Source organism: Heteronotia binoei, chromosome 7, assembly GCF_032191835.1.
Source record: "Heteronotia binoei isolate CCM8104 ecotype False Entrance Well chromosome 7, APGP_CSIRO_Hbin_v1, whole genome shotgun sequence".
In the NCBI taxonomy this organism is placed as follows: domain Eukaryota; kingdom Metazoa; phylum Chordata; class Lepidosauria; order Squamata; family Gekkonidae; genus Heteronotia; species Heteronotia binoei.
The window spans coordinates 73,719,661-73,744,423 of record NC_083229.1 but is presented as its reverse complement, the minus strand read 5'-3'; the positions used below and the strand labels follow the sequence as shown (position 1 = coordinate 73,744,423).

The window sequence follows — 24,763 nt, the reverse complement described above, 5'->3', positions numbered from 1 at the left end:
TTGAACAGCATGACATAGAAGTAATGGACCAAGGACACACACGCACAGTCAAGGGAACTGGTTAATAAGAACTGTATGTTCTCCTCCCTTATCCTGAATTACAAAATTTCAATCTAGGGAAAATCACATCACACACTTTTAAAAACAGATAAATAAAAAATAAATAGTAAAATAAATAAAATAAACAAAACAAAATAAACTAAACTAAATAAATAAATAAAATCACATCACACACCTTTTAAAAAAAGATAAATAAAAAAGGAGAGTGGTGGTGAGAGCGGCAGGGAAAGCGGGGTGGCGAGAGCAGTGGCAGTGGTGAGAGCGGGGGCAGCGAGAGCAGCAATGGTGGGGAAAGCAGGGGCAGCAAGAGCAGCAACAGCGAGGTCAGCAAGAGCAGCCGGGAAAGGAGGGGCCATAAGGATGGAATAGGGGTTAGGTGGAGTGGCCTGCCCCCCCATAGCTACAGGCCTGTCAACTCCATGTCTTTATGGATCACTCATGCTCTGGATCCTTCTCAGTCTGGTTTCAAATGGACCTTTAGGATAGAAACAGCACTGGTAGCTTTAGTTGATTATCGTTTTCTGAATACAAAACACAGACATGTATTTTTGTTGCACCCAACAGATTTATCTGCAGCTTTTGGTACAGTAGATTATGTCACCTTATTAAGACATTTGAAGACAGAAGTATACAATATACATAATGTATCCATATACAAAATAATTCCCTCAGGTAAGCTTCTCCATTAGCATGTCATAGCCCAGGAAACTCTCACAAAATAATGACTCAGCCCTACACCACCTGCCTGAGTAGATATAAATTACATGCCTACCAACTTCTTCTCAATTTGACCCAGAGAGAACTCCAGTTTTCTGGGTTACACCTCTTGAGGATGCCAGTCACAGCTGCTGGCGAAACGTCAGGTCTCACAATGCCAAGACCATGGCCACACAGTCCAGAAAAACTACAACAGCCAAAAGAAGTAGGTGTCATGGGATGTACTCTGAAGTGGTTTAAATTGTTCCTTACAGATCAGTCTCAAAGAGTTGCTATCAGAGACCAGTTGTCACCAGTGTGAGATTTGTCTTATGGGGCTTCCACAGGGTACAGTTATATCCCTCTTACTGTTCAATCTCTTTCCCTTCAGAGAAATCATCTGTAGTTTTTGAACTGGTACCTAGCTCTCTCTACCCAAATCTCCTAGTGATACAGTAGAGCTGTAGAACTGCTGTTGTTAGATGGCTAAGAACAGCTGAAACTGAATCCTAACAAGATGGAAGTAATGCTAGCTGGAGAGGCTGCGGCCTTGAAGGACCTTGTAACTTCCCTACCTTTGATGGAGTTCAGGTGACCCTTGTTGACTTCGTTAAAAGCCTAGGAATTATATTGGCTCCAGCTAGAAAAGGAAGTTAATGCTGCTGTGGCAAAAAAACAAAAACTTTCTTCCAATTTCATCAATCCTAGAAGTTTGCTCTTTACTTGACCCAGCCAGTGAAGCCACCTGGATCCATGCCACAGTAACATCAAGATTAGACTATTGTAATGCACACTACACTTCCCATAACAACAATCATACACCGCATTTTTCGGTCCATTGGACGCTCCGGACCATAAGACGCAGGTGCCTGGCTGGCAGACAAGGGCGAGATCACTCCCTCCGCCCCCACCGCAAACCCAGCACTTCGCAGGGAGCGATCTCGCCGCTTGTCTCCCAGCCAGGAACGCAGGTGCTGGCGTGCTTCCCCCGCGCCTGCATGCCTGGCTGGGAGACAAGCAGCGAGATCACTCCCTGCGAAGTGCTGTTTTGCGGTGGGGGCGGAGGGAGTGATCTTGCCGCTTGTCTCCCAGCCAGGCACACAGGCACAGAAAAAGCATGCCGCCCCCTCCGCAAACCCAGCGCTTCACGAAGCGCTGGGTTTGCGGAGGGGGGGGTGCTTCCTCTGTGAATGGCTTTAGCTGCTGCTTATACCAAGGGCTGGGATCGGAGGCTTGGCTGCCTCCAATCCCAGCCCTTGATATAAGCAGCAGCTGAAGCCAGGCAGACAGGAACAGAGGAAGCACCCCCCCCCGCAAACGCAGCGCTTCGCGAAGCGCTGGGTTTGTGGAGGGGGGGTGATTCCTCTGTGCCTGGCTTCAGCTGCTGCTTATAGCAAGGGCTGGGATCCCAGCCCTTGCTACAAGCAGCAGCTGAAGCCAGGCAGACAGGAACAGAGGAACCCCCCCCCGCAAACGCAGCGTTTTGCGAAGCGCTGGGTTTGCGGAGGCGGGGTTGATTCCTCTGTGCCTGGCTTCGTCTGCTGCTTATAGCAAGGGCTGGGATCGGAGGCTTGGCTGCCTCCGATCCCAGCCCTTGCTATAAGCAGCAGCTGAAGCCAGGCAGACAGGCAAAGATGAAGCACCTGCCCCCTCCACAAACCCAGCGCTTCGCAAGTGCCGGCTGTGGAGGGGGTGGCGTGCTTTCTCCCTGCGTGTTTGCATGGCTTCAGCGCTTTTGCTTAAAGCAAGCGCTGGGATCGGAGGGCGGAGGGAGCGATCCTGGCGCTTGCTGTCAGCGTCAGAGCTGCAGCCAGCAGGCAGGCACGGGAAGCGCTGGGACGGAGGCAGCGGATCACCCCCCCCCCCGGAAGGTACGTATGGTACCTTCGCTCCATAAGATGCACACACTTCTCCACCACTTATTTTGGGGGGGGGGTTCGTCTTATGGTGCGAAAAAATACGGTACTTCAACTTCACTTGCCCTCATTAATACCACCAGATGGTTATTCAGAATGAAAGACAGGAAACTTCAGAGTCTCAGGATTCTCTGCAACAACTGAAGCCAATCCATTTTCAATATGTGACACTGATAAAGAATGCTGGGCAGATTCATAACCTCAGCTTTTTCTAAACAAGTGAGCAGACAGGGCTATTTTACTTATTTCTTAATGTCAGGGCCTAAATACATGACCAGGCAAGCTAACCTTAGAAAAGAGCCTCTCTGTGGTCTACACATTATGGCTGCTATGCAATTGCTACTGCGACTTACAGCCATCCACAGCTGTGAGCTCCCCATAGGAACTCAATTCAGAAGTGCCACAGGAGCCCAGTTCTGGTCATCTCCTAACATTGCAGTCTTGACCAAAATCCTGTGGCATTTCTAAATTGAGTTCCTATGGGGGTCTCACAGCTCTAGTACAGCTACAAGTCCCTATGGCAACTGTATGTTACAAGTAATGTGCAGTTTGGCTCTGTACTGGCTCTCTGACATGACTACCCACACACTGGGGTAGGTCTGATTCTGGCATACCAATTCAGAGGTGGGTTTGGAGTGTCTGTAGAAGTCACCAAAAGCACATATGTGCCAAAAGAAGCACAATGGCACTGCTACCCTGCGTTATAGGACTTAGAGGAAAATGTTCCTGTGTTATGTCAAGATGAGGCTTATACTGTTCATATTTCCTTATGTGCATAAGGAGAGAAAAATACCCCCCAACAAAAAACCCCCAGTTATTTCAAATCTGTCTCTTACTCAAGGAATAGTGTGACCCATGATCCAGGCTGAATTAGGTTTGTAACCTGAAAAATTTGAACCAAGACCTAGCATTATCCATTTACCCTGAAAATTTCAATACAGCCCTTCAAATCGCCAGCTTACATAAGAATGTCACGTTCGCCAATGGGATAAAAAAGTTCAGCTCTGCCCCTTATTTATTTAGGCTTTCCCTGAACAAGAGTACACATGCTGGGAAATGTCTAGAACAAACTATTGATAATTATTTCCATTAAGGGATGCTATTAACTTTATGTGTTGTCTGGGCATATTACAGAAAGACTTCCATTTTCTTATGAGAGACAAAAATCACTGGCTTGTCACTGCATTAAGATGAGAAGGCAAAACACTGCATTAATTTAATACATAATACCATCACATGTGGTCATTTATACTAATTCTTAACAGCTTAATTCAAAGTACTGGTACTGACCTTTAAAGTGCTGTATGGCCTAAGACCAACATATCTTAAGGACCACTTTCTCTCATATGAACCTACCCACTCACTCCAGTCATCCTCGGAGGCCCTGCTTCGGTTGCCCCACCATCTGAGCCTAGACAGCTGGTGATCATGGCACCATGATGGAGTGTGCTACTGCACGGTTTACAACCGCTGCAGCTTGCCAGACCACATCTACTGTGAGAACTGCCGTGGCAAAGATCAAAGTCATTGTGGCTGAGGTAGGAGGTGCTGGTGCCCACTCTGGAAATCTCTTCCCAGGAAGATTTCTCCATCTCCCTCTATAGGTGTGCCTTCTGTCAGTAGGTGAAGACTTTGCTTGTCTCATCTGATGTACCCCCAATAACAGATTCTGGCCCACCTTCTTGTGTTGTTTGCTTATGCGTTAATTGACTAGCAGCGGTCAGGGTGCTCCAGCAAGGTTAGAGGCAAGGGTCCAAAACAATAGAACAGTAATGGAGTTTGCTGCTGCACAGTTTACAACCGCTGTAGCATGCCAGACCACATCTAGTGTGAGAACTGCCGCAGCAAAGATCAAAGTCACTGTGGCTAAGGTAGGAGGTGTTGGTGTCTATTTATGAGGTGCTGTAGCATGGGGCCAACGCACAGGCCACTAAGAAGACACTGACGTTCCTCCTGCATCTCTCTCTCTGCCTCCTACATATTAATCCTGTTATTGAGATTTTTAGACACAATGAAGGAACCATAAAATGAATTAAAAGCCTTTTCCATGAAATTATTTCTAAGCACAAATCTGGCTATTAGAATCAAGTGGTAGGTAGTGGCAGAATTTCAAGATATCTACCTGTTTTTGTGGGGGTTTTTTAATAGAAATCATTAGAGAGGAAGGAACTAAAGATAACTCTGAATTTCTCAGGCCTGATGTATGAAAACTATGAATTGTCCAGGGTAGGAAATTGTTCATTACCTTTCAGAAATACTACTATGCTTTGATAACACTGAAGCAAGTAAAGATGGACCTTTCCCAAATTCATAATAATAAAAACTCCATAAGACATACAGCAAGAACTGGATTTGACTCCCCACTCCTCCACCTGAAGCCTGCTGGGTGGCTTTGGGCCAGTCAGTGCTTTCAGAACTCTCTCAGCTCCACCCAGGTGTGAACTGCAGGGACCCAGTTCACTGCTGATCTAAGAGAAGGGGAGGAGAAAGGGAAGGCAATTGTAAGCTGCTTTGAGACTTCTTAGGGTAGAGAAAAGTGAGGTATAAAAACCAACCTCTTCTTCTACCCTGGAAGTCAATCTGGAATTATGCTATTAACTGACATTTGTGTAACAGTCAATTAACATTTAAACACCGCTTAAAGTGCACATATGGCTATTTTCATGAACCTGCAAGCAATTGCTGGCAAGCTAGGTGTGAACTGCAGGGACCCAGTTCACTGCTGATCTAAGAAATGCTTCAACACCCATAATACATTTCTCTGGACTATGGGTCAAAACAAGCATGCTGAGAGATCATGTCAGTATTTTAAAAATTAGCAGCTTCTGTACAGGACCTCAATTTGAATCAGAGTTGCTGCATAAAGGGAAAGGGTTAAGGCCCCTCCACACCTCTCATGCTTGCTTCCACACCTCTGGGCTACCCAATACCCCTCTCCCTCAAGCTTTTGTAACAGCATGTGTGTATGCATGATTCTGAATATAACCACTGCTAGTAGACTTAAGTAGTACCTGTGTATTGAAAAATATAGCAGCTGGAGCCCACAACCACTCACAGCAGAATAATAATGGATCCGGGCTGGAGTGGCCAGAGCATTTCACAGGGGATTTATGAAAACCTACAAGGTGACAGTGAAGGCTGCAAACAAGATGTTCTATTCAGCCTCCATCACGTCTACCAGCTCATACCAAGCACAACTGTTTAGGGTAATTAGGTCATTAACATCCATATCTATGAGGGACCCAAACAGATATAAGAATTTGGATATTAGTTCAGAGGCATTCATGAGCTGTTTTGCAGAAAAAGTCATGTTGCTCTGCTAGGAATTGCCTGACAATCATAGAATCATAGAGTTGGAAGGGACCTCTAGGGTCATCTAGTCCAACCCCTGCACAATGCAGGAAACTCACAAACACCTCCCCCTAAATTCACAGGATCTTCATTGGTGTCAGATGGCCATCTAGCCTCTGTTTAAAAACTTACAAGGAAGGAGAGCCCACCACCTCCCGAGGAAGCCTGTTCCACTGAGGAATTGCTCTAACGGTCAGGAAGTTCTTACTAATATTGAGCCGGAAACTCTTTTGATTTAATTTCAACCCATTGGTTCTGGTCCTACCTTCTGGAGCCACAGAAAACAATTCCACACCATCCTCTATATGACAGCCCTTCAAGTACTTGAAGATGGTGATCATATCATCTCTCAGCCGCCTCCTCTCCAAGCTAAACATCCCCAGCTCCTTCAACCTTTCCTCATAGGACTTGGTCTCCAGACCCCTCACCATCTTCGTTGCCCTCCTCTGGACCCGTTCCAGCTCGTCTATATCCTTCTTAAAATGTGGTGCCCAGAACTGAACGCAATACTCCAGGTGAGGTTCTACCAGAGCAGAGTAAAGCGATACCATCACATCACGTGATCTGGACACTATACTTCTGTTGATACAGCCCAAAATTGCATTTGCCTTTCTAGCCACCGCATCACTCTGTTGACTCATGTTCAGCGTATGATCCACTAAGACCCCTAGATCCTTCTCGCACATACTACTGCTAAGACAATGTTGATACAGCAAGTGAACTGAAGACCCCTTGGCTGTCTTTGAGTTCAGTGTGTTATTCTTTCAACCTGCTCTCCTCTTCTGATGTCGACAGGGTCCCGAGTGCTGTTAGGCCAACCACATGCTTATTTGACCCATGTCCCTCTTGGCTGGTTAAGGCTGGTGATGAGAGGATTTGGGGTCCTATGAAGGAGGTTGTTAACCTGCCATTGAAGACAGGGAAACTTATGGAGTGGTCTGGAACCAACGTATCTGCAGGACTGTCTCCTCCGTTATGTCCCTAGTAGAGCGTTATGCTCCACTGGCAGCAATTTGCTGGTGATCCCCGGCCCCAAGAGGTCCACTTGTCCTCGACAAGCACCAGAGCTTTCTCAGCTCTGGCTCCAACCTGGTGGAACTCTCTGCCAGGGGACATCCAGGCCCTGCAGGATCTAATGCAATTCTGCAGGGCCGGAAAGGCAGAGGTGTTCAGCCAGGCTTTTGACTGAGGACAGCGATGGCTGGCATCTTTCCTTCCTCCCCCCTCCCCATATGCTCCAATATTCCAGACAAAGAACAAAATTGCCAGGATGCCATCAGGGTTTGAGGAGTCTATTATTTTAATTTGTATTATTGTATTGTTTTAATCTATATGCTGCTTTTACTTGATGTACATCACTCAAAGCCTGGCTTAGACTGGGATAGGGTGATTCAGTAAACTGAATAAATAACAGCAACAACAACAAAGCACTAGTAATGGCACCGGAACAAGACTATCTAGTGCCAATTAAAAGTTTAAAGCATAATTCATAGTTCAAAGATACTAAGAAACCACAAGAACTGCTCCAAGTAGCAAAGATGTCATGAAGTAAAAATCTGCTGTGCTAGAGCTACAAGAAACTATTTTATATTAACTAATAGAAATGAACAACAGGAACAGTAAAAAAACCTGTGGGGAGGAGGCATCCCATCTCCCCCTCTTTTGACAATCTTCTCCCCCCCTTTCTGTTTCCCTGCCTATCTGTTTTCTGTCAGTGTGAGCCCAAAGCAGGGATTTAGGTATCTGCAGATTGGTCCACATTGAACTATTAGAATAAAGAATGATGATGATGATTAGCTTTTTAAAATTTTAAAAAGCTTAAAATGAGTAGGCAAAAAGCTTGTACGGTTTCTCTGCAATCAAGAAAGACTTGCAGCGATAATTATATTTCTAAAAGCTTGCATTGAGACATGAGGAAGTAGTATGTCAGCCAGTTCTAACCCTGATATGGTAAGAAGAGAAAGAGAACTCATTCAAGTACAACAGGCCACAGTCTTTAGAAATAAGAGAGTATCAGTACAAAATATTGTAAAGAACCCATGGGTGGTTTTTGCCACGTCATTTGACTTAGAGGCTGGCTCATGAGACATTAAAAATATTCGTGTGGAGAATGAATGTTTCTTTTTAGTTTTAATTACTGTAAGAATTACACCGTTTGATAAGGACATCCTCATGGCCCTCAAACAATATTTAAAAATGTCTAACCAACAAAGGTTATTTTATACCTAACCTATGTATAAATTAGAATATTCCTATGCTAAAACATGTATCCTGCAATATCTCTATCAGGAGAAAAATGCAGTTCTTAAAAAGCACTGCCACTTTTCTGTACAAAATCAGCCATACTTTTTAAAGGGGCTTATAAATTATTAAAGTATTTCCCAGCATCCTTTATAATCCTGCCTGTCAACTTAACCCTTTTCTTTTGATGAAAGCATATCTAATGAGAGGGACTGACCTGGCTGGCCCAGGCTAGCCCAATCTCCTCAGATCTCAGAAGTTTAGCAGGGTTGATCCTGGTAGTGTTTGGCTGGGAGACCACCAAGGAAATCCAGGGTTGCTAAACTGAAGCAGGCAATGGCAAATCATCTCTGCTTCTTTGCCTTGAAAACCTTAGGGTGCAGCATTAGAACCTTTTAAAAATTCCTTTCCGCTGAAAGCTTTAGGAATCCTCCAAATACAACATCATTCTTAAATGAAAAGTACTTCTGTATATGAAAAAAAAACATACAAACAGTATGCAGAATATTATGTGACCATGTCTTGTTAGGGATAAATACTAAGCATTCAGAAAAACAGATGAGTGCAAGAGACTGGCTCAAAGTATCGCAGCAAATTTCCATAATAGGGTGGGGATCTGAATCTGGATCTCCTGGTCTGTCACTTTAACTACTATAATACAAGGGCCATGGAAGCATTCTCCTTAATTTTCTGAACCTCTGCTTTGCAAGCTTGATTTTTTTTTTCAGATGAACAAGTTGCCATTTGCTTGTTTACATATTAGTTATGGTTTCTACAACATTCTCCCCCAGAAATGACTCATGTTTTTTTTTTTAAATACACTCATGCATCTCTGTTCGGGGCAAGTGATGCTCTGTATTCTTGGTGATTGGGGGAGGGCTTCTACTGTCCTGGTCCCACTGGTGGACCTCCTCATGGCACTTGGTTTTTTGGCCACAGTATGACAGCATATTGGACTGGATGGCCATTGGCCTGATCCACCATGGCTTCTTTTATGTTCTTATGTTCCTAATGTACATGCTGAATGTCCAAAGGTAGATAGAACAGATTCAGTTAGCTCCTTGTGGCAGTATCAGCACACAAAGAATTATTCTACTATTTGATAAAAGCAAATTACCGGTAATAGGAATAATTTTGCTGCACAAACAAGATGAAATCTGCCCCATGAACATAAAATGTGACTTTACTTTTGCATTCTATAACTTTCCATGCAAATTGAAATTGGTTTTTAAAAGAGATGAAAACTAATGGTAGGCAACCTTTAGTTATCAACTTTTCCGTAACTTAAAACCAAAGTTTTTACATGGAAATTAAACAGAAGACAATGTAATGAATCAGTTTAATTTGAAACAAACACTATAAATACCAAGTAATGACTCATGTTTTTAAAATACACTCATGCATCTCTGTCCAGGAAAAGTGATGCTCTGGATTCTTGGTGCTTGGGGGGATCACTAAAGTAAAAGTACTTGAGGTCAGAAGGCCCACACCTAGGACACTGGCACAGGACAGGAACCATTTTAGATTTTCAATCTGCCTCTTCTTATGAACAGCTCACAGAAGTGCACATAGCCACCCTTCACTATGATCTTTACAACAACTCTGTGAGGCAGGTTAGGCTAAGAGACTATCCTAAGGTCAAAAGCAGGCTTTGAACACAAGCCTCCCCATCTAAGTCTAACACGCCAATGTAGTAAGATAAAAATGATAAATAAATATCCCTTTGTTTGCTGAGGGGGATGAAAATATTATCAGAATGTTACAGGAGATAATCAGCCTCTTTATTAAAAGCAAACGGTCACAGAAATGGAGAGACATGAATACCAAGAGACAAAACAGGCTAGAAAGAAAATATTGTATATGTTGCTTTTTATCAAAAGGAAATGATGTACTTAAGGGTTGCACACACACACACACAAAAATGAGTGCAAACCCAGGGCTTTTTTTGGTAGCAGGAACTCCTTTGCATATTAGACCACACACCCCTGATAGCCAATCCTCCAAGAGCTTACAGGGCTCTTCTTACAGGACCTACTCTAAGCTCTTGGAGGACTGGTTACATCAGGGGTGTGTGGCCTAATATACAAAGGAGTTCCTGCTACAAAAAAAAGCCCTGAGTGCAACAGAAGACACTGCAGAAAATTATGGGAAACGAACCAACACAGGTGGGGAACAAGTCTCAGCGAGGTACCTCCTCAGCTCAATTACTCAGACCACAACCACCTCCACACATTGCTCACACACTACTTTATCCCCTTAACAGGGGAAGGAGAGGCACCTAAATGACTGTTTTTGCCTCCCACATGCAAGAGGAAAGGAAGAGTAGATGAGGACCTGACAGATGGCAGCTCCCTAATAATAGAAACGGAACCATCAACAGCTCTTTCGTGCCCTCCTTTAGCCTCCTTTATATAACATGGCTATTGGTTTTGCTTTGCACAGGTCACTTGGTGATAACTTGTGCAGAAAAGTCAACTATAGTGGACTACCATGGAAGAAATCAAGGCAGAATGCCCAGATGAAGTACACAATCTCTCTGGCTTAATGAATTTCTAGTTTAATAAATTGGGAAGACCTTGGCAGAGCTATACTAACAAATGAAGCAGGGCAGGAACCATTATCTATTTAATATTTCAAGAGGCATAAATACTGCATCATAACTGTCATTCTCCTGTATTTAGTCTGTGCAAGGCAGATGAAGTCCAGATTTTTTTCCTTCTCTGTAACTCCTTCCCCTATTTCATTATAGAATGCTTTTGCAACTTGAAAGTTTTGCAGGTTCACACACATGCAGTCATTTTCAAAGGATTCAGTCAAAAATTCAATTTACACCTGGCACAGGAAAATGGGCACACTGCATTGTGTTATCAAAACAAAACTGCCTTATCTTCTGGCAGAAAAAACCTAAAATCACTATCTACTCTTTCACACAGCAATCAAACTACACTTTAAAAGAACTAGCTAGCTTAGTAAGTATAGATAACAGCAGAGCTAGTTGAACAAAGCAGGAGACAAGTTGCACCTTTAAGACCAACCAAGTTTTATTTAGAACGTAAGCTTTCGTGTGCTCTCTTAAGCACACTTCATCAGACGAGGGGATCAGGTGTTAGGCAGCCACTGCAATTACAAGAGAGCGATCCTATGCAAACTTACTCTAACCTAAGCCTGCTCATTTCAATACATAGGACTGCCCAGTACATTTCTTAATACTTCTATCTGCTTAATAAAGGCGAAAGGGGACGGTGAGCCACAACATATGAAAAGTTTCCAAATTAATACAGTCTGTTTTTCTCCCCACGCATTTATCCACCAGGACCCAAGCCTGGCACTCGCCTTCTCGATGGCCCATTCATATTTTTGGTCACGTGTCCCTTTTCCCCAATGGGCTCCTCTCCCCAGAAGGACTAGCGGCGCGGGGCTGGAGTTTGGCCAAGTCGAAAGCAGACAGCGGCTGCCTAACTAAGTGGCTGCAGAGCCATTCCCGGCGCTAAGAGAAAGCCACACGCAGAGGTGACTCTGGCAGCTCAGCCTCCCCCCCCTCCCCGGGCCAGGCAACTTAGCAAATGGGTGGGCGCTGCTCCTTTCATCTCTCCTGGCGCCTACTTACCACCGTCCAGCCTGACGACTTGGGGCAGGCGGTAATTGCTAACCAGCTGGTCCAAAGGGACAGACACGCAGCTCCACTTCACATCCTTGAGACTGGCGCCCGGCGGGGGGCCCGCATCCATTTTCCCAGTCTGGGGAGGGGGAGTCAGGCGGCGCTCTCAGTGCACTGCGGAGTGCTGCAGCCGACTCAACGGAGCGCGCCTCCTTCAGCCTCTGCTGCCGCCCCCTCCTCCTCTACCACCGGCCATGGTGGCCTTGACCTAAGGGCAAGGTGATTCCCAGCCCACGGCAACAGTTGCTCCGCCAACCCCCTGAAAGCGGCGTCGGCGCGGACTGCAAGGGCTACCGCCACGCCTGGCTCCTGGGCTCGTAGCTCCAGCTGGCCCAGGAAACGCCATCCCAGCACTGACTAATCAACAAGGTGCGAGAGACGCCTGCGCAGCTCGCGCTGCTCCTCCTCCTCTCCGCTCCCATAGAAAGCACTGCCAGGCGCTCCCGCCTTCTTTAATGAGAGGATGGGAGATCTCTGGCAAATGATTAGGAGTCTTCAGCAAACTCTGTCCCTCTCGCTCCCTCCTCCGACCAATCAGGCGACCTGCAGCTTCGTCATGGTGGTGCGGCGGCGGCTCCGCATGGTATGAGTGAGCGGTTCTTGACTTGAAAAGTTAGTAGAACTTGTTTCCACGAAAATCCAGTGGCAGCTTGAAAACGGAACACAATTTATTCCCGCTTAAAGTTTTCGTGAGTTAGAGCTCACTTTGTCTATGTGTTTTGTTTTTGTTTCTAAGGAGGTGACGCATAAGGGACAGGTTTACTTGGAAATAAATCCCTTTCTACACAGTGGGATTTTAGTTCCCAGGGCTAGGGTCAAGCCAGTCTTATTCACTAGGAGTTGCCAAATAGATATTTCATAGGCTGCCTTCCCAAAACTTGTTCCTCCCCAGTAGATAGGCATAGAATCCGGCTGCACAACTTGAAATGGTCCCTGGTCACTTCAGTGCCTGTAACTCTGCTTAAGATGGCACTTTCTGTGTCGTTTCGTGCTGTCATTTGGCCCCATCATACAGCGCAAACCTGGGGAGGCAGTAATTCAATGGTTGTCCTCCACAAGGGTGAGATTCCTCGCGGCTTGTTTTGTTTTAAGAATTTAGCTTGCGTGGATGCAAATCTGGGTTATCAAATTCATGGTGGGGTCCAAGGCGCTCTCAGAATTACAATCAATTAACACTGCTGCTACACAGATCAAATGAAATGACAGATTCCGAGGGGGAATCTGAGGGGGAAATGTAATACTATAATTTCCACTGAGCTCCCTCTTTCCCAAAATTCACCCCTCAAGGACCAGATCTCCAGAAACGTCCCACGATACAATTGGCAACCCTATGTTTACATTCATATCAGGTTTGCTAGGCTCAGGACTCTGATTCCAACTGTAGGAACATTGCTGGAGCCCACAAGTGATTTCAATGCACAGGACTGGCCAGTATTTTTCTTAATAATTGTGTCTGCTTAATAAAGGAGAAGGGGGATGCATAGTCATTACTCAGTTCTGCCTGCCCATCGCACACACTAAATAACGCACTTGGAAACTGGATTTTTTGTTGTGTAAGAATAGCAAAATTCTATAGTTGCTGTATGAAAGCACCCATTGATCCTACCAACAGCAGGGTGCTTGGTGTCAAGAAACTCCTTCCCAGTGCTTCAGCTTGGGCCATCTTGACCTGGCTACATCACCTGCACTTACCCTATTGGGAGCAGCAAAGGATGCTGGTGAATTCCTTCCCCCAGAAGTGAGAGTGTTTCTGTTCTGGCCTCTGGGTCATCTTACAGCCCCTTTGCTTTGACCTCACTGATTATTTGGGGGAACTACATTTTGCCCTATAGGAAGATTAATATCTGACATAAAGATTGACACTTAAAAACAAGGGCCACACTTTTAGAAATGTATGCTGGTTTTATGATATCCTCTGAGTAGTTTCCAACATTAATGTCTCAAAGTGATAATTCTTTAATCAGTTTGTTAATTTTACTATTTTACTATTCTGTCATTGTACCATTTTACATTCTAAACCACTTTAAACTTAAAATTACATCCAGTATGTTCTTCGGTAGTGCTAGCACAGGACTGGCAACTAGAACTTCCGAATTCTGGTCTGTTAGGTTAGAATGTAACCTTGAATTTGTGTGAATAAATTATTTTCAATCATTATTATTTACATACCAATAGAGGCATCTTTTTTATTTCAAACAGGATATTTTTGGCTTGACAGTGATAAGTTTACAAGCTGGTAGTGTGATTATCCTGAAGCAGGATAGCAGTAGGCAGTCTTCAACAAAGGTTTCCTATCACCTGACTTTAGCAATGACTCGTTCAGGAGCCTGTGGCTTCTTGCTATCTTAATAAAGAATATGAGGGGTATGAGCCCTGACTTGGATAGCCCAGGTGAGCCTGATCTCATCAGATCTCGGCAGCTGAGCAGGGCCGGCCCTGGCAAGTACTTGGATGGGAGAACTCCAAGGAATATTAGGGCTGAGATGCAGAGGCAGGCAGCAGACCACTTCTCTTAACGTCCTTGCCTCCCAGCCCCACTAGAGGTTGCCAGAAGTAAGCCATGACTTCCAGGCATGTGCACACAATTATTTTGTTTTAAATAAAAGAATTAGGGGGGGTACACTTAATATTCCATTATACTCCTGTAATGTCTGAATGCCCTGCCTGACCTGAATAATCCAGGCTAGCTCAATCTCATCTCAGAAGGTAAGCAAAATTGGCCCTGGTTAAAATTTGGATGGAAGACCACCAAGGAATACTAGAGTTGTTACGCAGAGGCAGGTAGAGGCAAACCATCTCTGAATCTCTCTTGCCTTGAAAACCCCTTAAATCAACTGTGACTCAACAGGGGCTCCTCCCCCCCCCCCAAAAAAAAGTATGTGCAGATGAATATTGTATGACTTCCAAAGATATCTCTGTAAATAATTCCAAAAGTGAACAGAGGCAATAAAGACTTGTGCTAAAGAACTGCAGGATTTGTGGTTTAAAGGACTTTTTTTTAACATAGTGGGTAGTATTCGGTAGACTACTAATTTTGTCCCAGTTTGTGTGGGCTAGAAGGGTGTCTTCCTTTAACTGAAGCAATAGGAACAGCCCAACTGGAGCACTCCATTTTATTATACACTAGCCTTAATTTAGAAAAATTCCATTAATACAATGCTGTGTTAATGAAATACTTAACCTCTTACACTGGCTGTAAGCTGAACTCACAACTAGCTTTATACACTGCTGAAATTGAATTCCTCATTTGAAAAGACAGTACCATTATCTATCCAATGTACATTTTTAAGCAAATGCTGCTTTCCAGCCAGTTCTGGAAATCTTATTGAGGAAAATCTTCAGAGCCTTCAAGAAGATCAGAGTAATCTGAAGACTACAACTGAATTTCCTCATACTGAAAGCCAGTACAGTGTATTTCAAATAGCACACTTGAGTCTATTCATCTCCTCAGATGCTCAAGAGGACTGTGCTGCTTCCGTTCACAAAGGTATGAAAGTGATTGTTTGGATGGCTGAAGCTAAAACATGAATACAGTGTTGACTTTGGGCCACTTCACACATCTAAGCAAGCTACTGTTTCCTCCACAAGATTCTGCCTAACAGTTCTGGTACAGGATTAGATAGAACAGTTCAAATAACATTTGAACAGGATATTGGACTACTACAATATCCACAACTGTGGCAGCAATTTTAGAAAAATGCTAGCATGGAAATTTAATTTACCTTCAAAGTATATCTGTGTAGTGCTGGCTCCCTTTTTTATTCTATACCTGGGAATTCTTTAAAAGGCTATGTATTTGCAAGTGATCACTGCCTTACATTTTACACACACCTTTTTGTACCTCAAGTTCTTGCTCTATCAAGAAAAACATTAATGACTAGCAGTATTGATGCTTTGACCTTTTTTTGTCATCAGGCGACAGCAGACTTTGGCAACCCCACAGTGTTGTTCAGAAGTGGTTTGCCATTCCCTGCCTCTGTGTAGCTACCCTGGACTTTCTTGGTGCTCTTTCATCCAAGTACTAGCCCGGGCTGACCCCGCTTAGCTTCAGAGGTCTGACATACAGTTAGCCTGGCCTATCCAAGTGTGTTTATATATCATTACTAGAGTTGCCAGCCTCCAGGTGGGGCCTGGAGATCTGCTTTTACAACTGATCTCCAGCTAGCAGAGATCAGCTGTTTTGAAGGGTGGACTCTATGGCATTGCACCATGCTGAGGCCCCTTCCCTCACCAAAACCTCAGCATCTCCCGGATCCACCCCCAAAGTCTCCAGATATTTTCTAATACAGACCTGGCAGGGCTACTTATTACAAATGCAAGCAGACACAATATTGGACTTTTAAAAAACCTGTATTTTTAGTAAAGTAAAATGGAATCTACAAGAATTGGAGACATTCAGAGCAAAATGAGAATTAGATTCCCCTTTCCACAACTCCCACTTATCCAGACTAGCAGGTCTTCCCAAGCGTTCCCCATTCCCACCTCAGCTCATTATTTTACTATATTGCTCGGATCTTAAGCAGTGTGAGCGGAGTCAGATTAGAGGAAGGCTGTTTCTCCTTTCTCACTACAGCTTTTTGTGTGCCTCACCCATTTATGTTCGCTCACCCATGGACCCCCAGGAACAATGTCTGAGAGTGGGGATATGAGCCTGGAGCAGTATGTGAGAAATCAGAAAAAAGTCCTGTCCCCCTCCTGCATGATTCTGTCAGAGGAGTTGTTGCTTCATGGACAGAACAGCACCATAGGATCCATGCCTACAGGAATAATTTTTTAAAATAGAAATATTATCACAGTATCTATTTTATTAGTGAAATAACTAACAAAAAAAATAACAATAGGATTTGCCTAATACATTTTATAAAGTGTAAAGTGTGTTCACAGCTATATGTGCCATAGTCTTAGTTGTAGATGTAGAATGATTTAGATGTAGAATGATACTTGAATACAGTGGTACCTTTAAGACTAACAAAGTTTAATTCTGAGTATAAGCTTTCATGTGCATGCACACTTCTTCAGATACATTGAAACAGACTTTCTTAAACCTTACATATAGATGGAGACTATGGAGGGGGGAGATTAATTAATTAATTTATTTGATTTATAACCCGCCCTCTCCCGGAGGGCCCAGGGCAGTGTTCATCAAACAAAACAACAGATGTGAAAACAGAGATATTGGGGTTCTTATCTCACTAAGAGATGCTAAGTCACTCAGTTCTTACTTCTACCAAGAATTAAACTTGGTTGGTCTTAAAAGTACCACTGGACTCAAACTTGGTTCTTATATTCTATTTTATAATCTGTAAACTAATTTGCTGCTATCCACAGGTACCAGTGGTTGGATTAAGTATAGCTAAAATTGGATTAATATTAATGGTATTAATCCAATCTTAGCTATACTTATTGCTCAGTTACTTATGCATCTTGACTAGGGATGGGCACAAACCATGGTGTTCCATTTAAACAGCTTTTGGAACCGGCACAAACACCTGGAAATGAATGCATGTGGATGACTGTATGTCTGTGTTGGGGTAGGGGTAATGGTATAGGTTGGTTACTCCTGCCCCCCAACACACACATACAATCGGCCATGCATGTTCATTTCTAGGTGTTCACGATGCTTCCAAAAGCCATTTAAAGGGGAAATTTCCAAGTTCGTGTCCATCCCTAAACTTTAATCTAATGAGCCCTTCCTGGCAACTAACCCCACCCCACCTCTCTCCACCTATATGAAATGCTTGAGAAAGTCTGTTTTAATGTATCTGAAGAAGTGTGTGTCTACACATGCTAAGACACTCAGTTCTCTCTTATACCCAGAATTAATCTTTGTTGGTCTTAAAGGTTCCATGGGACTCTAACTTAATTCTCACATCTGATTGTTAATTCTTGTATTGCTGCTATTCATAGGTCTTACCAATTCAATCAGATATACTGATTGCTCAGTTACTTATACATCTTGACTCTCACTAGGCCTTCCTGGCAACTGACCCCCACCCCCACCTATATGTAAGGCTAGAGGAAGTCTGTTTCAGTATATCTGAACAAGTGCACATGCACACAAAAGCTTACACCAAGAATTAAACTTTGTTGGTCTTAAAGTTGCCACAGGACCAACAAGACTATCTACCTGAAACTACAATCTTTAGTGCAATCCTAAGGAGAGTTACTCCAGTTTAAACCAATAAGTGAATGGGCTTAGACTGGAGTAATTTTATTTAGAATTTGACTGTTAGATGTGTAAACAAAGTATATTAACACCAGAGGTAGGTAGATCATTACCAGAAAGTCATAAAAACTTTGATGGTTAATTATACAACTGAATAACCCCAATACAGATTTAGATGTCTCAGAAATCCTCCCCCCCCCAAAGTTGACTATAATTTATGAACTTATTTTGTCTAGTTAAAAAATACAAATAAAAACAGAGCCTGCCCTGACAATGGAGGCCCAGATAGCAGCCACTGCCAAATCCGCTTTTTTCCATCTTAGGTGGGTAAGGTAATTGGTCCCCTTCCTAGAGCACGACAACCCGGCAACAGTGATCCATGCTACAGTCACCTTGAGGTTGGACTACTATAATGCCCTCTACTTGGGGCTGCCCTGTGCCAAACCCGGAAACTACAGCTAGTGCAGAACGCAGCAGCCGGACTATTATTGGGGCTTCCCAGGTGGGAGCACATACAGCCGGGTCTGCGGGAACTGCACTGGCTGCCAATAGTGTACCAGATTCGTTACAAGGTGCTGGTTATTATCTTTAAAGCCCTATATGGCCTAGGACCTGCCTACCTTAGGGACCGTCTCTCCCCACACATTCCCCAGAGGGTACTTCAATCTGGATCTCAAAATTTATTGGTAATCCCCGGGCCGAAGGAGGCCAAATTAAAGACCACCAAAGAGAGGGCCTTCTTGATTGCAGCCCCCCACTGGTGGAACCAAATGCCAGAGGAAGTGAGGGCCTTGTGGAACCTTGCTCAGTTCCACAAGGCCTGTAAGATCGCTCTCTTCTGGTTGGCTTTTAACTGACGCGGAGCCTACATCGTAGGAAACTGAAGAAATGCCGTTGCCACTGAAAATATACAACATCTAATGAGGCTAGCACCATACCAATTTTGATTGTTTTAAATTGTAGAATCTGTGATTTTATTATATGTATTGTTTTGTTACTGTGATTTTATACTGTGAGCCGCACTGAGCCTGCCTTGGCGGGGAGGGCGGGATATAAATCAAATCAAAATAAAGTAAAATTACAAATTGTCATCTGCAATAATATCTAAGGTTAATCAAAATGGCTTGTAGAACAGTACTTAGAACTGAGCTGTGTGTCAGGCAAAATTGTACACTGAATAGCCCTTCTTTCCATATTACAGTAGACAGGAATCCTTTGTTGTTCTATGTAACAACTTATTGTATGCACATCTTCAAGTGAAAGTTTCTAGTCTAGACATTTAAGGTTTCCTGTGTAAAGGAACAGCTATGGCCAACTTTTTCATGCAGGTAATATATATTTCTTACACTTGCACTTGAACAAACTTTACAATTATGATCTCAAGAACACATCATAGATACATTTCAAACAGCTGTACCAAGCAATAAAATACGTTATTTGACATACTGTTGTTATTTGCATTGTTAATCTGAATACTGAAACAGCTGCATATTTTGTGTACTGAACTCACTAACAATCCAGGAAAATCTTAGAATTATTGCATTTGGAACATATTTCTTCCACAACCTAAAGTCCACTGTATTTGGGGGGTAGAAAAAGTTTCACATTTTTGTTTGTGGTGACAAAAATCACTGTTTCATGGTACAAAAATATACTTTGACTTGAGATAGAATGCTTCTTTTACAAAGATTCACCCTTCCCCTTTGACATATGGAATAACTCATACGAATCATTCATATCAGCCTGAAGACCCTTTCTAACAACATAGGCAATGGTTCCTCTTTACAAAGGTTTTTTTAAAAATTTGAAACAACAAAAACTATGGTTTAAGCCGGCGTATTAGAAAGCAAACAAACTTTCATAGATTTCAAAGAAAACATTTAAAAACACCTAAAATCAATAATATACAACAGTTCTGTATCTCCCCGCAAGACTTAAACATGTTTTCCTGAATCAGAGTTTTCTTAATGAAGTCCTGGAGTACTTTCCCACCCCCATAATACGTTAAATGGGTTTGGGTTGTTTTGTTATCTCAGTTGATTTTTGGTTTACAGAAAACAAACTGAACAAAGTTTAAGTGCGGTGCTTTACTTTGGGGACATTGTTTACTACAGTATACATGACACTGTCCTAAGAAGGAAAATTTCCAAACCCCCAAAAAGTGTGACTGAGGTATACAAATACACCCCAATGGCATTTCCAGTTAACCATGCTGTTAAATATGGGAACTGGAGACAGTGATTGCTTTTTTCAAGTTTATTTAGAAGATAAACAACAACCAGACAAACTAAAACAGAATTGTCAGTCATAATTTGCAGCAAGTTCTTTTTTGTGCATTTCCACTTAGGTCTACCACATCTGAGCTGAGTAGTATGCAGGAGCTCTGAAAAACAAAACAAAAAGCAAATACTGAATTAAGTCCAGTGTTTACAGACTTTAGAAATGCAAATAATTTGGGTTTAAATCATTATGAATTTTATCAGACCCTTCACTTTACAAGGAGTATCACAATAATGCTGCAATCATAAGAAGAGTTACTTTTCTATGTCCACTGAAATCTGTAAATCAAAGATAGCCTACAAGATGAACACTGTTCACAGTTCTCTGTACCTAAGCAATGTGGATGTTTCTTATCTCAACAGTACAAAGAGCATGCAGAAGAGAATTGAACTTCTACTCATCCCAAACCTTACTCCCCCCCCCCATCCCATCAGTCTGTTGCTCCAGTGACTTTTTTCCATTTCCTGTTCACTTCTGTTATTGAAGTTGGGAGGCAGAAAAGCAGCTAGTATACAACGGAATGCAAAAAGATGCAGAAGGTGGGAGGATTCTGCATCCCTTTCCCAGATTACAGTGGGCACAGAAGGATAAGCCTGTTTATGAGTGCACTATGGTTGTGATGCTCCTTGTAACTGAAGGGTCTAATACATGCACTAAATAATTATGCACTAAATAATGATGATGGCCATCATCAAATCTAGATTGGATCTTATAAAGTGAAACCATATTGAGAATTTTGTTTAAAGGCTAGTATGTTGATAAACAGATATACATATTAGAAATTAGCCTAATTACTGCTCTATATAGTATCCCGAAAAATGAGCATGTGGGTGCCTATTTTCACATGTTTTTAAAGAACACAGAGCATATGCATGGTTTGCCAGGTCCAACTCAAGAAATATCTCAGGACTTTGGGGGTGGAGCTAGAAGCAAGGTTGTGACAAGCATGACTGAATTCCAAAGTCATGCTTGTCACATGCTGAGCCACTTGTGGGAAGGGCGGGATATAAATTCTAAATAAATAAATAAATAAAAAAGTGAGTCCTGACCACATTTAAAGGGACTGCACACCTTTTAGATGCCTTCCCTCCATTTGGAAATAATTTTAATTTAGTTTTTAGATTTCTATCCCGCCCTATCCTGCAAGCGGGCTCAGAGCAGCTTACAACAATAAAACAACAGAGTTAAAGTAATATAAAAACAGACATTACAAAACTGGAGCAGCACAGTAAACAATCTTTCAGATATAGGCAGTAAACAGCATGCTGCTGATGGCTAACAGCTTAGCATAACACCATAATGGAGTTATATAATGGAGAATAGGGATACCTTGTTTTGGGGCTCATAGAATTTGACTCCCTGGTTCAAGCTTTTAGAAACTTTGAGGGTGTTTTTAGGAGATGTACTAGATGCTATGCTGAAAATTTGCCTCTAACTCAAAAAACAACATCCCCCTTAGAGCCAGAGATATTTGCAGACTGATTCTCCTTTATACCCTATGGGAACCAGTCTCCATAGGAAATAATGGAGTGCTCAGCAGACATCCCCTCCCACTTTCTGATAACCCTGAAGTACGGGGAGGGCTTCCAAACCAGGGGAACTCCTGCCCCCAACTGAGGACTGGCAACCCTAAGATTGCTAGAAGAAACAATTGGTGAAAGGACTGTATTTTGCAGTGAGGTGACACCCAGTGGAGATCCTGTTCAAATGATCAGGAGTACATTTTTTTTAAACTTAAGTAACCTACTTAAAATTTCATCTGGAAATTAATACGTAGCCACTATTTTCTATTGAGTTACCGGTACATGTAGTAGTTATTCTAAGGCAACGTTACTGGGGAACATCTATAGCGGGCTCGGAGAACTATTTGCCCTCTAAGTTTACTATTTGAAATATGAGAGAACTGTGAAAAGCACCACCCTAACATCTGCAGTCAGTTTAGGTATGGTTACTATAACAAGAACTAATTGATTAAAGTAGTTGGGCTGATGCATTCTGAAAACAAAAAGTTTTTTTTCGCAAGTACTAAAAAGAGTTGTGAATAATACATTTATTTATTTGATTTATACAATTTAAACCCTGCCTTTCTGTCCTCATCAGGGCCACCAAAGAGATAAAAAACAAACATAATAAAGACAAGCTTTAAAAATCATTAAAACCAAACTAAAATAAATATACAAAACATTTTAAAAATTATTAATAGGACAGGAAGGCGGGATCACTCAGGGAATGCCAGATGAAACAAAAATGCTTTTACCTGGTGGCAGAACACAGTAACAGAAGAGGACAGGTGAATGTCTCAGGGGAGAGAGTTTCAGACTTTTGGTGCCACAACTGAGAAAGCCCTCTCCTGGATTGCCACCTGCATTTGTCCAACTGACTTTTTTTTTTAAAGTAAATATTGCATTTCTTTAGAAGTATGATCTAGCCCAAATGCTTGTTTATTAGTAAAGGCTTAGGATTGGATTCCAAGATTCTGTTCTGGGACCTTGTGTGGCCACATGCTTGTTACTTTATATATTTAGAACATTTTTATCCTGCCTCTCCAGTAGATAATACATTTATTAAATGTAAAGTGGGTAGGGATGGCAAGTCGTCAACAGTAAAGTATCTGGGAGAAGGGTGCAGAATCCTCCCACCTTATGCATCTTTTTGCATCAGCTGCTTTTCTGCCTTCCCAACTTCAATAACAGAAGTGAGCAGGAAATGGAGAAAAATGCTCCAGCAACATGAATAGGTTAAATAAATATTTATAGTGTTAACTTAAAGAGTGTCTTATAAAAATTCAGTGCTAGATTAGTTTTAAAAAAATGTCAGATCTCTGTGAAAAAGGTGAAAAGCATTTGTGTGCTTTGTTGAAAGATCTTTTAAGTCAGAAGTATCGAACTCATTTGTTAGGAGGTCCAGATCTGACACAAATGGGACTTTGTGGGGCCGGGCCATGTGTGTCATAAAATGTAGTGCCAGGTAGCAGAGATACAAACTTTGTAAAGGACACAGACAAACGCAATTAAAGATTTTTTAAAAACTTAGAATAAAACATGCTTAAAATATTAGCACTCTTGGAATATTTTGTTTATTTAGCAGTCTCTGATAACTGACACCTTTTGCTCTGAATTATTGCATCAAAATCTGGATACATTATCTGTGCTGTAGCAATCTTGAGTATGCTGTTCAGGTGTTGTTCAGGTGTCTATTTGTAAATTGCAAATTACATTGTATTTATTGACATTCATTACAGAAATCCCATGGTCAATGCTCTGAGCCTAAGACCGAGAGGAAAACTTGAAATGGTTGGGCATTGTGAGCTTTTGTACATAAGTTGCTTCATGTGCTGATCAAGAACATGTGAAGGCACCATGACACAGACTGAGGGCTATGTGTTTGTCTACAGAACTTTAGTCTTCCCCAGAGAAACAACTACAGCTCCTATGAGGCACTGCAAGAATAGAGAGATAGCAATGTATAGTTGTCAGTATCAGCTTACTATCTGGGAATAAGTTCAAAATCCTCAGTCTACAAAGGAAATGTGCTGGGTGAACTTTGTCTGGACAAACTCTTAGCCACATCTACCTCACTGGTTTGTTGTTATTTCTCATCTAAATAGTTAATATTGCTTTCCTACTGAGAAAGACTGGATCATGAAGGCATGGATACAGTGAAAAGGGGGAGGCAAGCCCAGTTGCACCCAGGAGAGTACTGGAATAACAAGCCCAACAAAACAATTCTCTCGCAAGCAAAAAGCTCATACCTTGAATAAAACTTTGTTGGCCTTAAAGGTGCTTTGTATCTCTCCCTGCAACTGAGGGGACTGGGCAAAGGAAGCTCTTGCTCTTTCCCTCCTCAGGGGATAAGGAGGAGTAGCCTCAGCCAATAGAAGGAAGAGAGGCTTGGCTCAATAGCTCTGTTGTGCAATTGCTAGAGCCTGGCAAAGAAGAAATTAGAGCTCTGTGGGACCTGGTACGGTTCCGCAGGGCCTGCAATACTGAACTCTTTCGGCTTGCATTTAACACCTGAGGCGGGCAATCGCTACATCATAGCTCTGAGAGTTCGACCAGCACTATGACAATAACATCTGAGCACCGACACAACAGAAGTAATAATGTCAGCAATATGTGAGCACCAAAGCAATAATAGCAGCGATGGTAAACAAATCTTGAATGATCAGTTTATAATTTTGTAAATTGTTATATTGTTGTTTTATTATATTGTCTTGTTTTTAAGCTGAATTACTGTTTTAAAATTTTGTTAGCCTTTTATACCAAGATTGTAAAAAAAAAAAAAAGGTAGCTGCCCTGAGCCTGTAAGGGGAGGGCGGGATACAAATCTGATTAAATAAATAAATCAAGTTCTCCCTTCTCTAGGTTGGACCCCGAACAGGAGGGGCTCTCTCCC

General features: G+C 42.5%; 2 protein-coding genes across 2 annotated transcripts in view; both read right to left on the bottom strand.

Annotated features, from left to right (window-relative positions):
- Nucleotides 1-12,346, bottom strand: part of GAREM1 (GRB2 associated regulator of MAPK1 subtype 1) — a 111,903-nt gene extending 99,557 nt beyond the window's left edge. The window contains exon 1 of the mRNA XM_060243844.1: nucleotides 11,872-12,346. Coding sequence (XP_060099827.1) covers nucleotides 11,872-11,992 — 121 coding nt within the window. The 5' untranslated portion in view covers nucleotides 11,993-12,346. The remainder of the gene's footprint in view (nucleotides 1-11,871) is intronic.
- A 7,983-nt stretch (nucleotides 12,347-20,329) lies between these two features.
- LOC132574738 (ras-related protein Rab-10-like) overlaps nucleotides 20,330-24,763 on the bottom strand; it is an 80,471-nt gene continuing 76,037 nt past the window's right edge. The window contains exon 6 of the mRNA XM_060242973.1: nucleotides 20,330-20,471. Within this exon, the coding sequence (XP_060098956.1) occupies nucleotides 20,394-20,471 (78 nt within the window). The 3' untranslated portion in view covers nucleotides 20,330-20,393. The remainder of the gene's footprint in view (nucleotides 20,472-24,763) is intronic.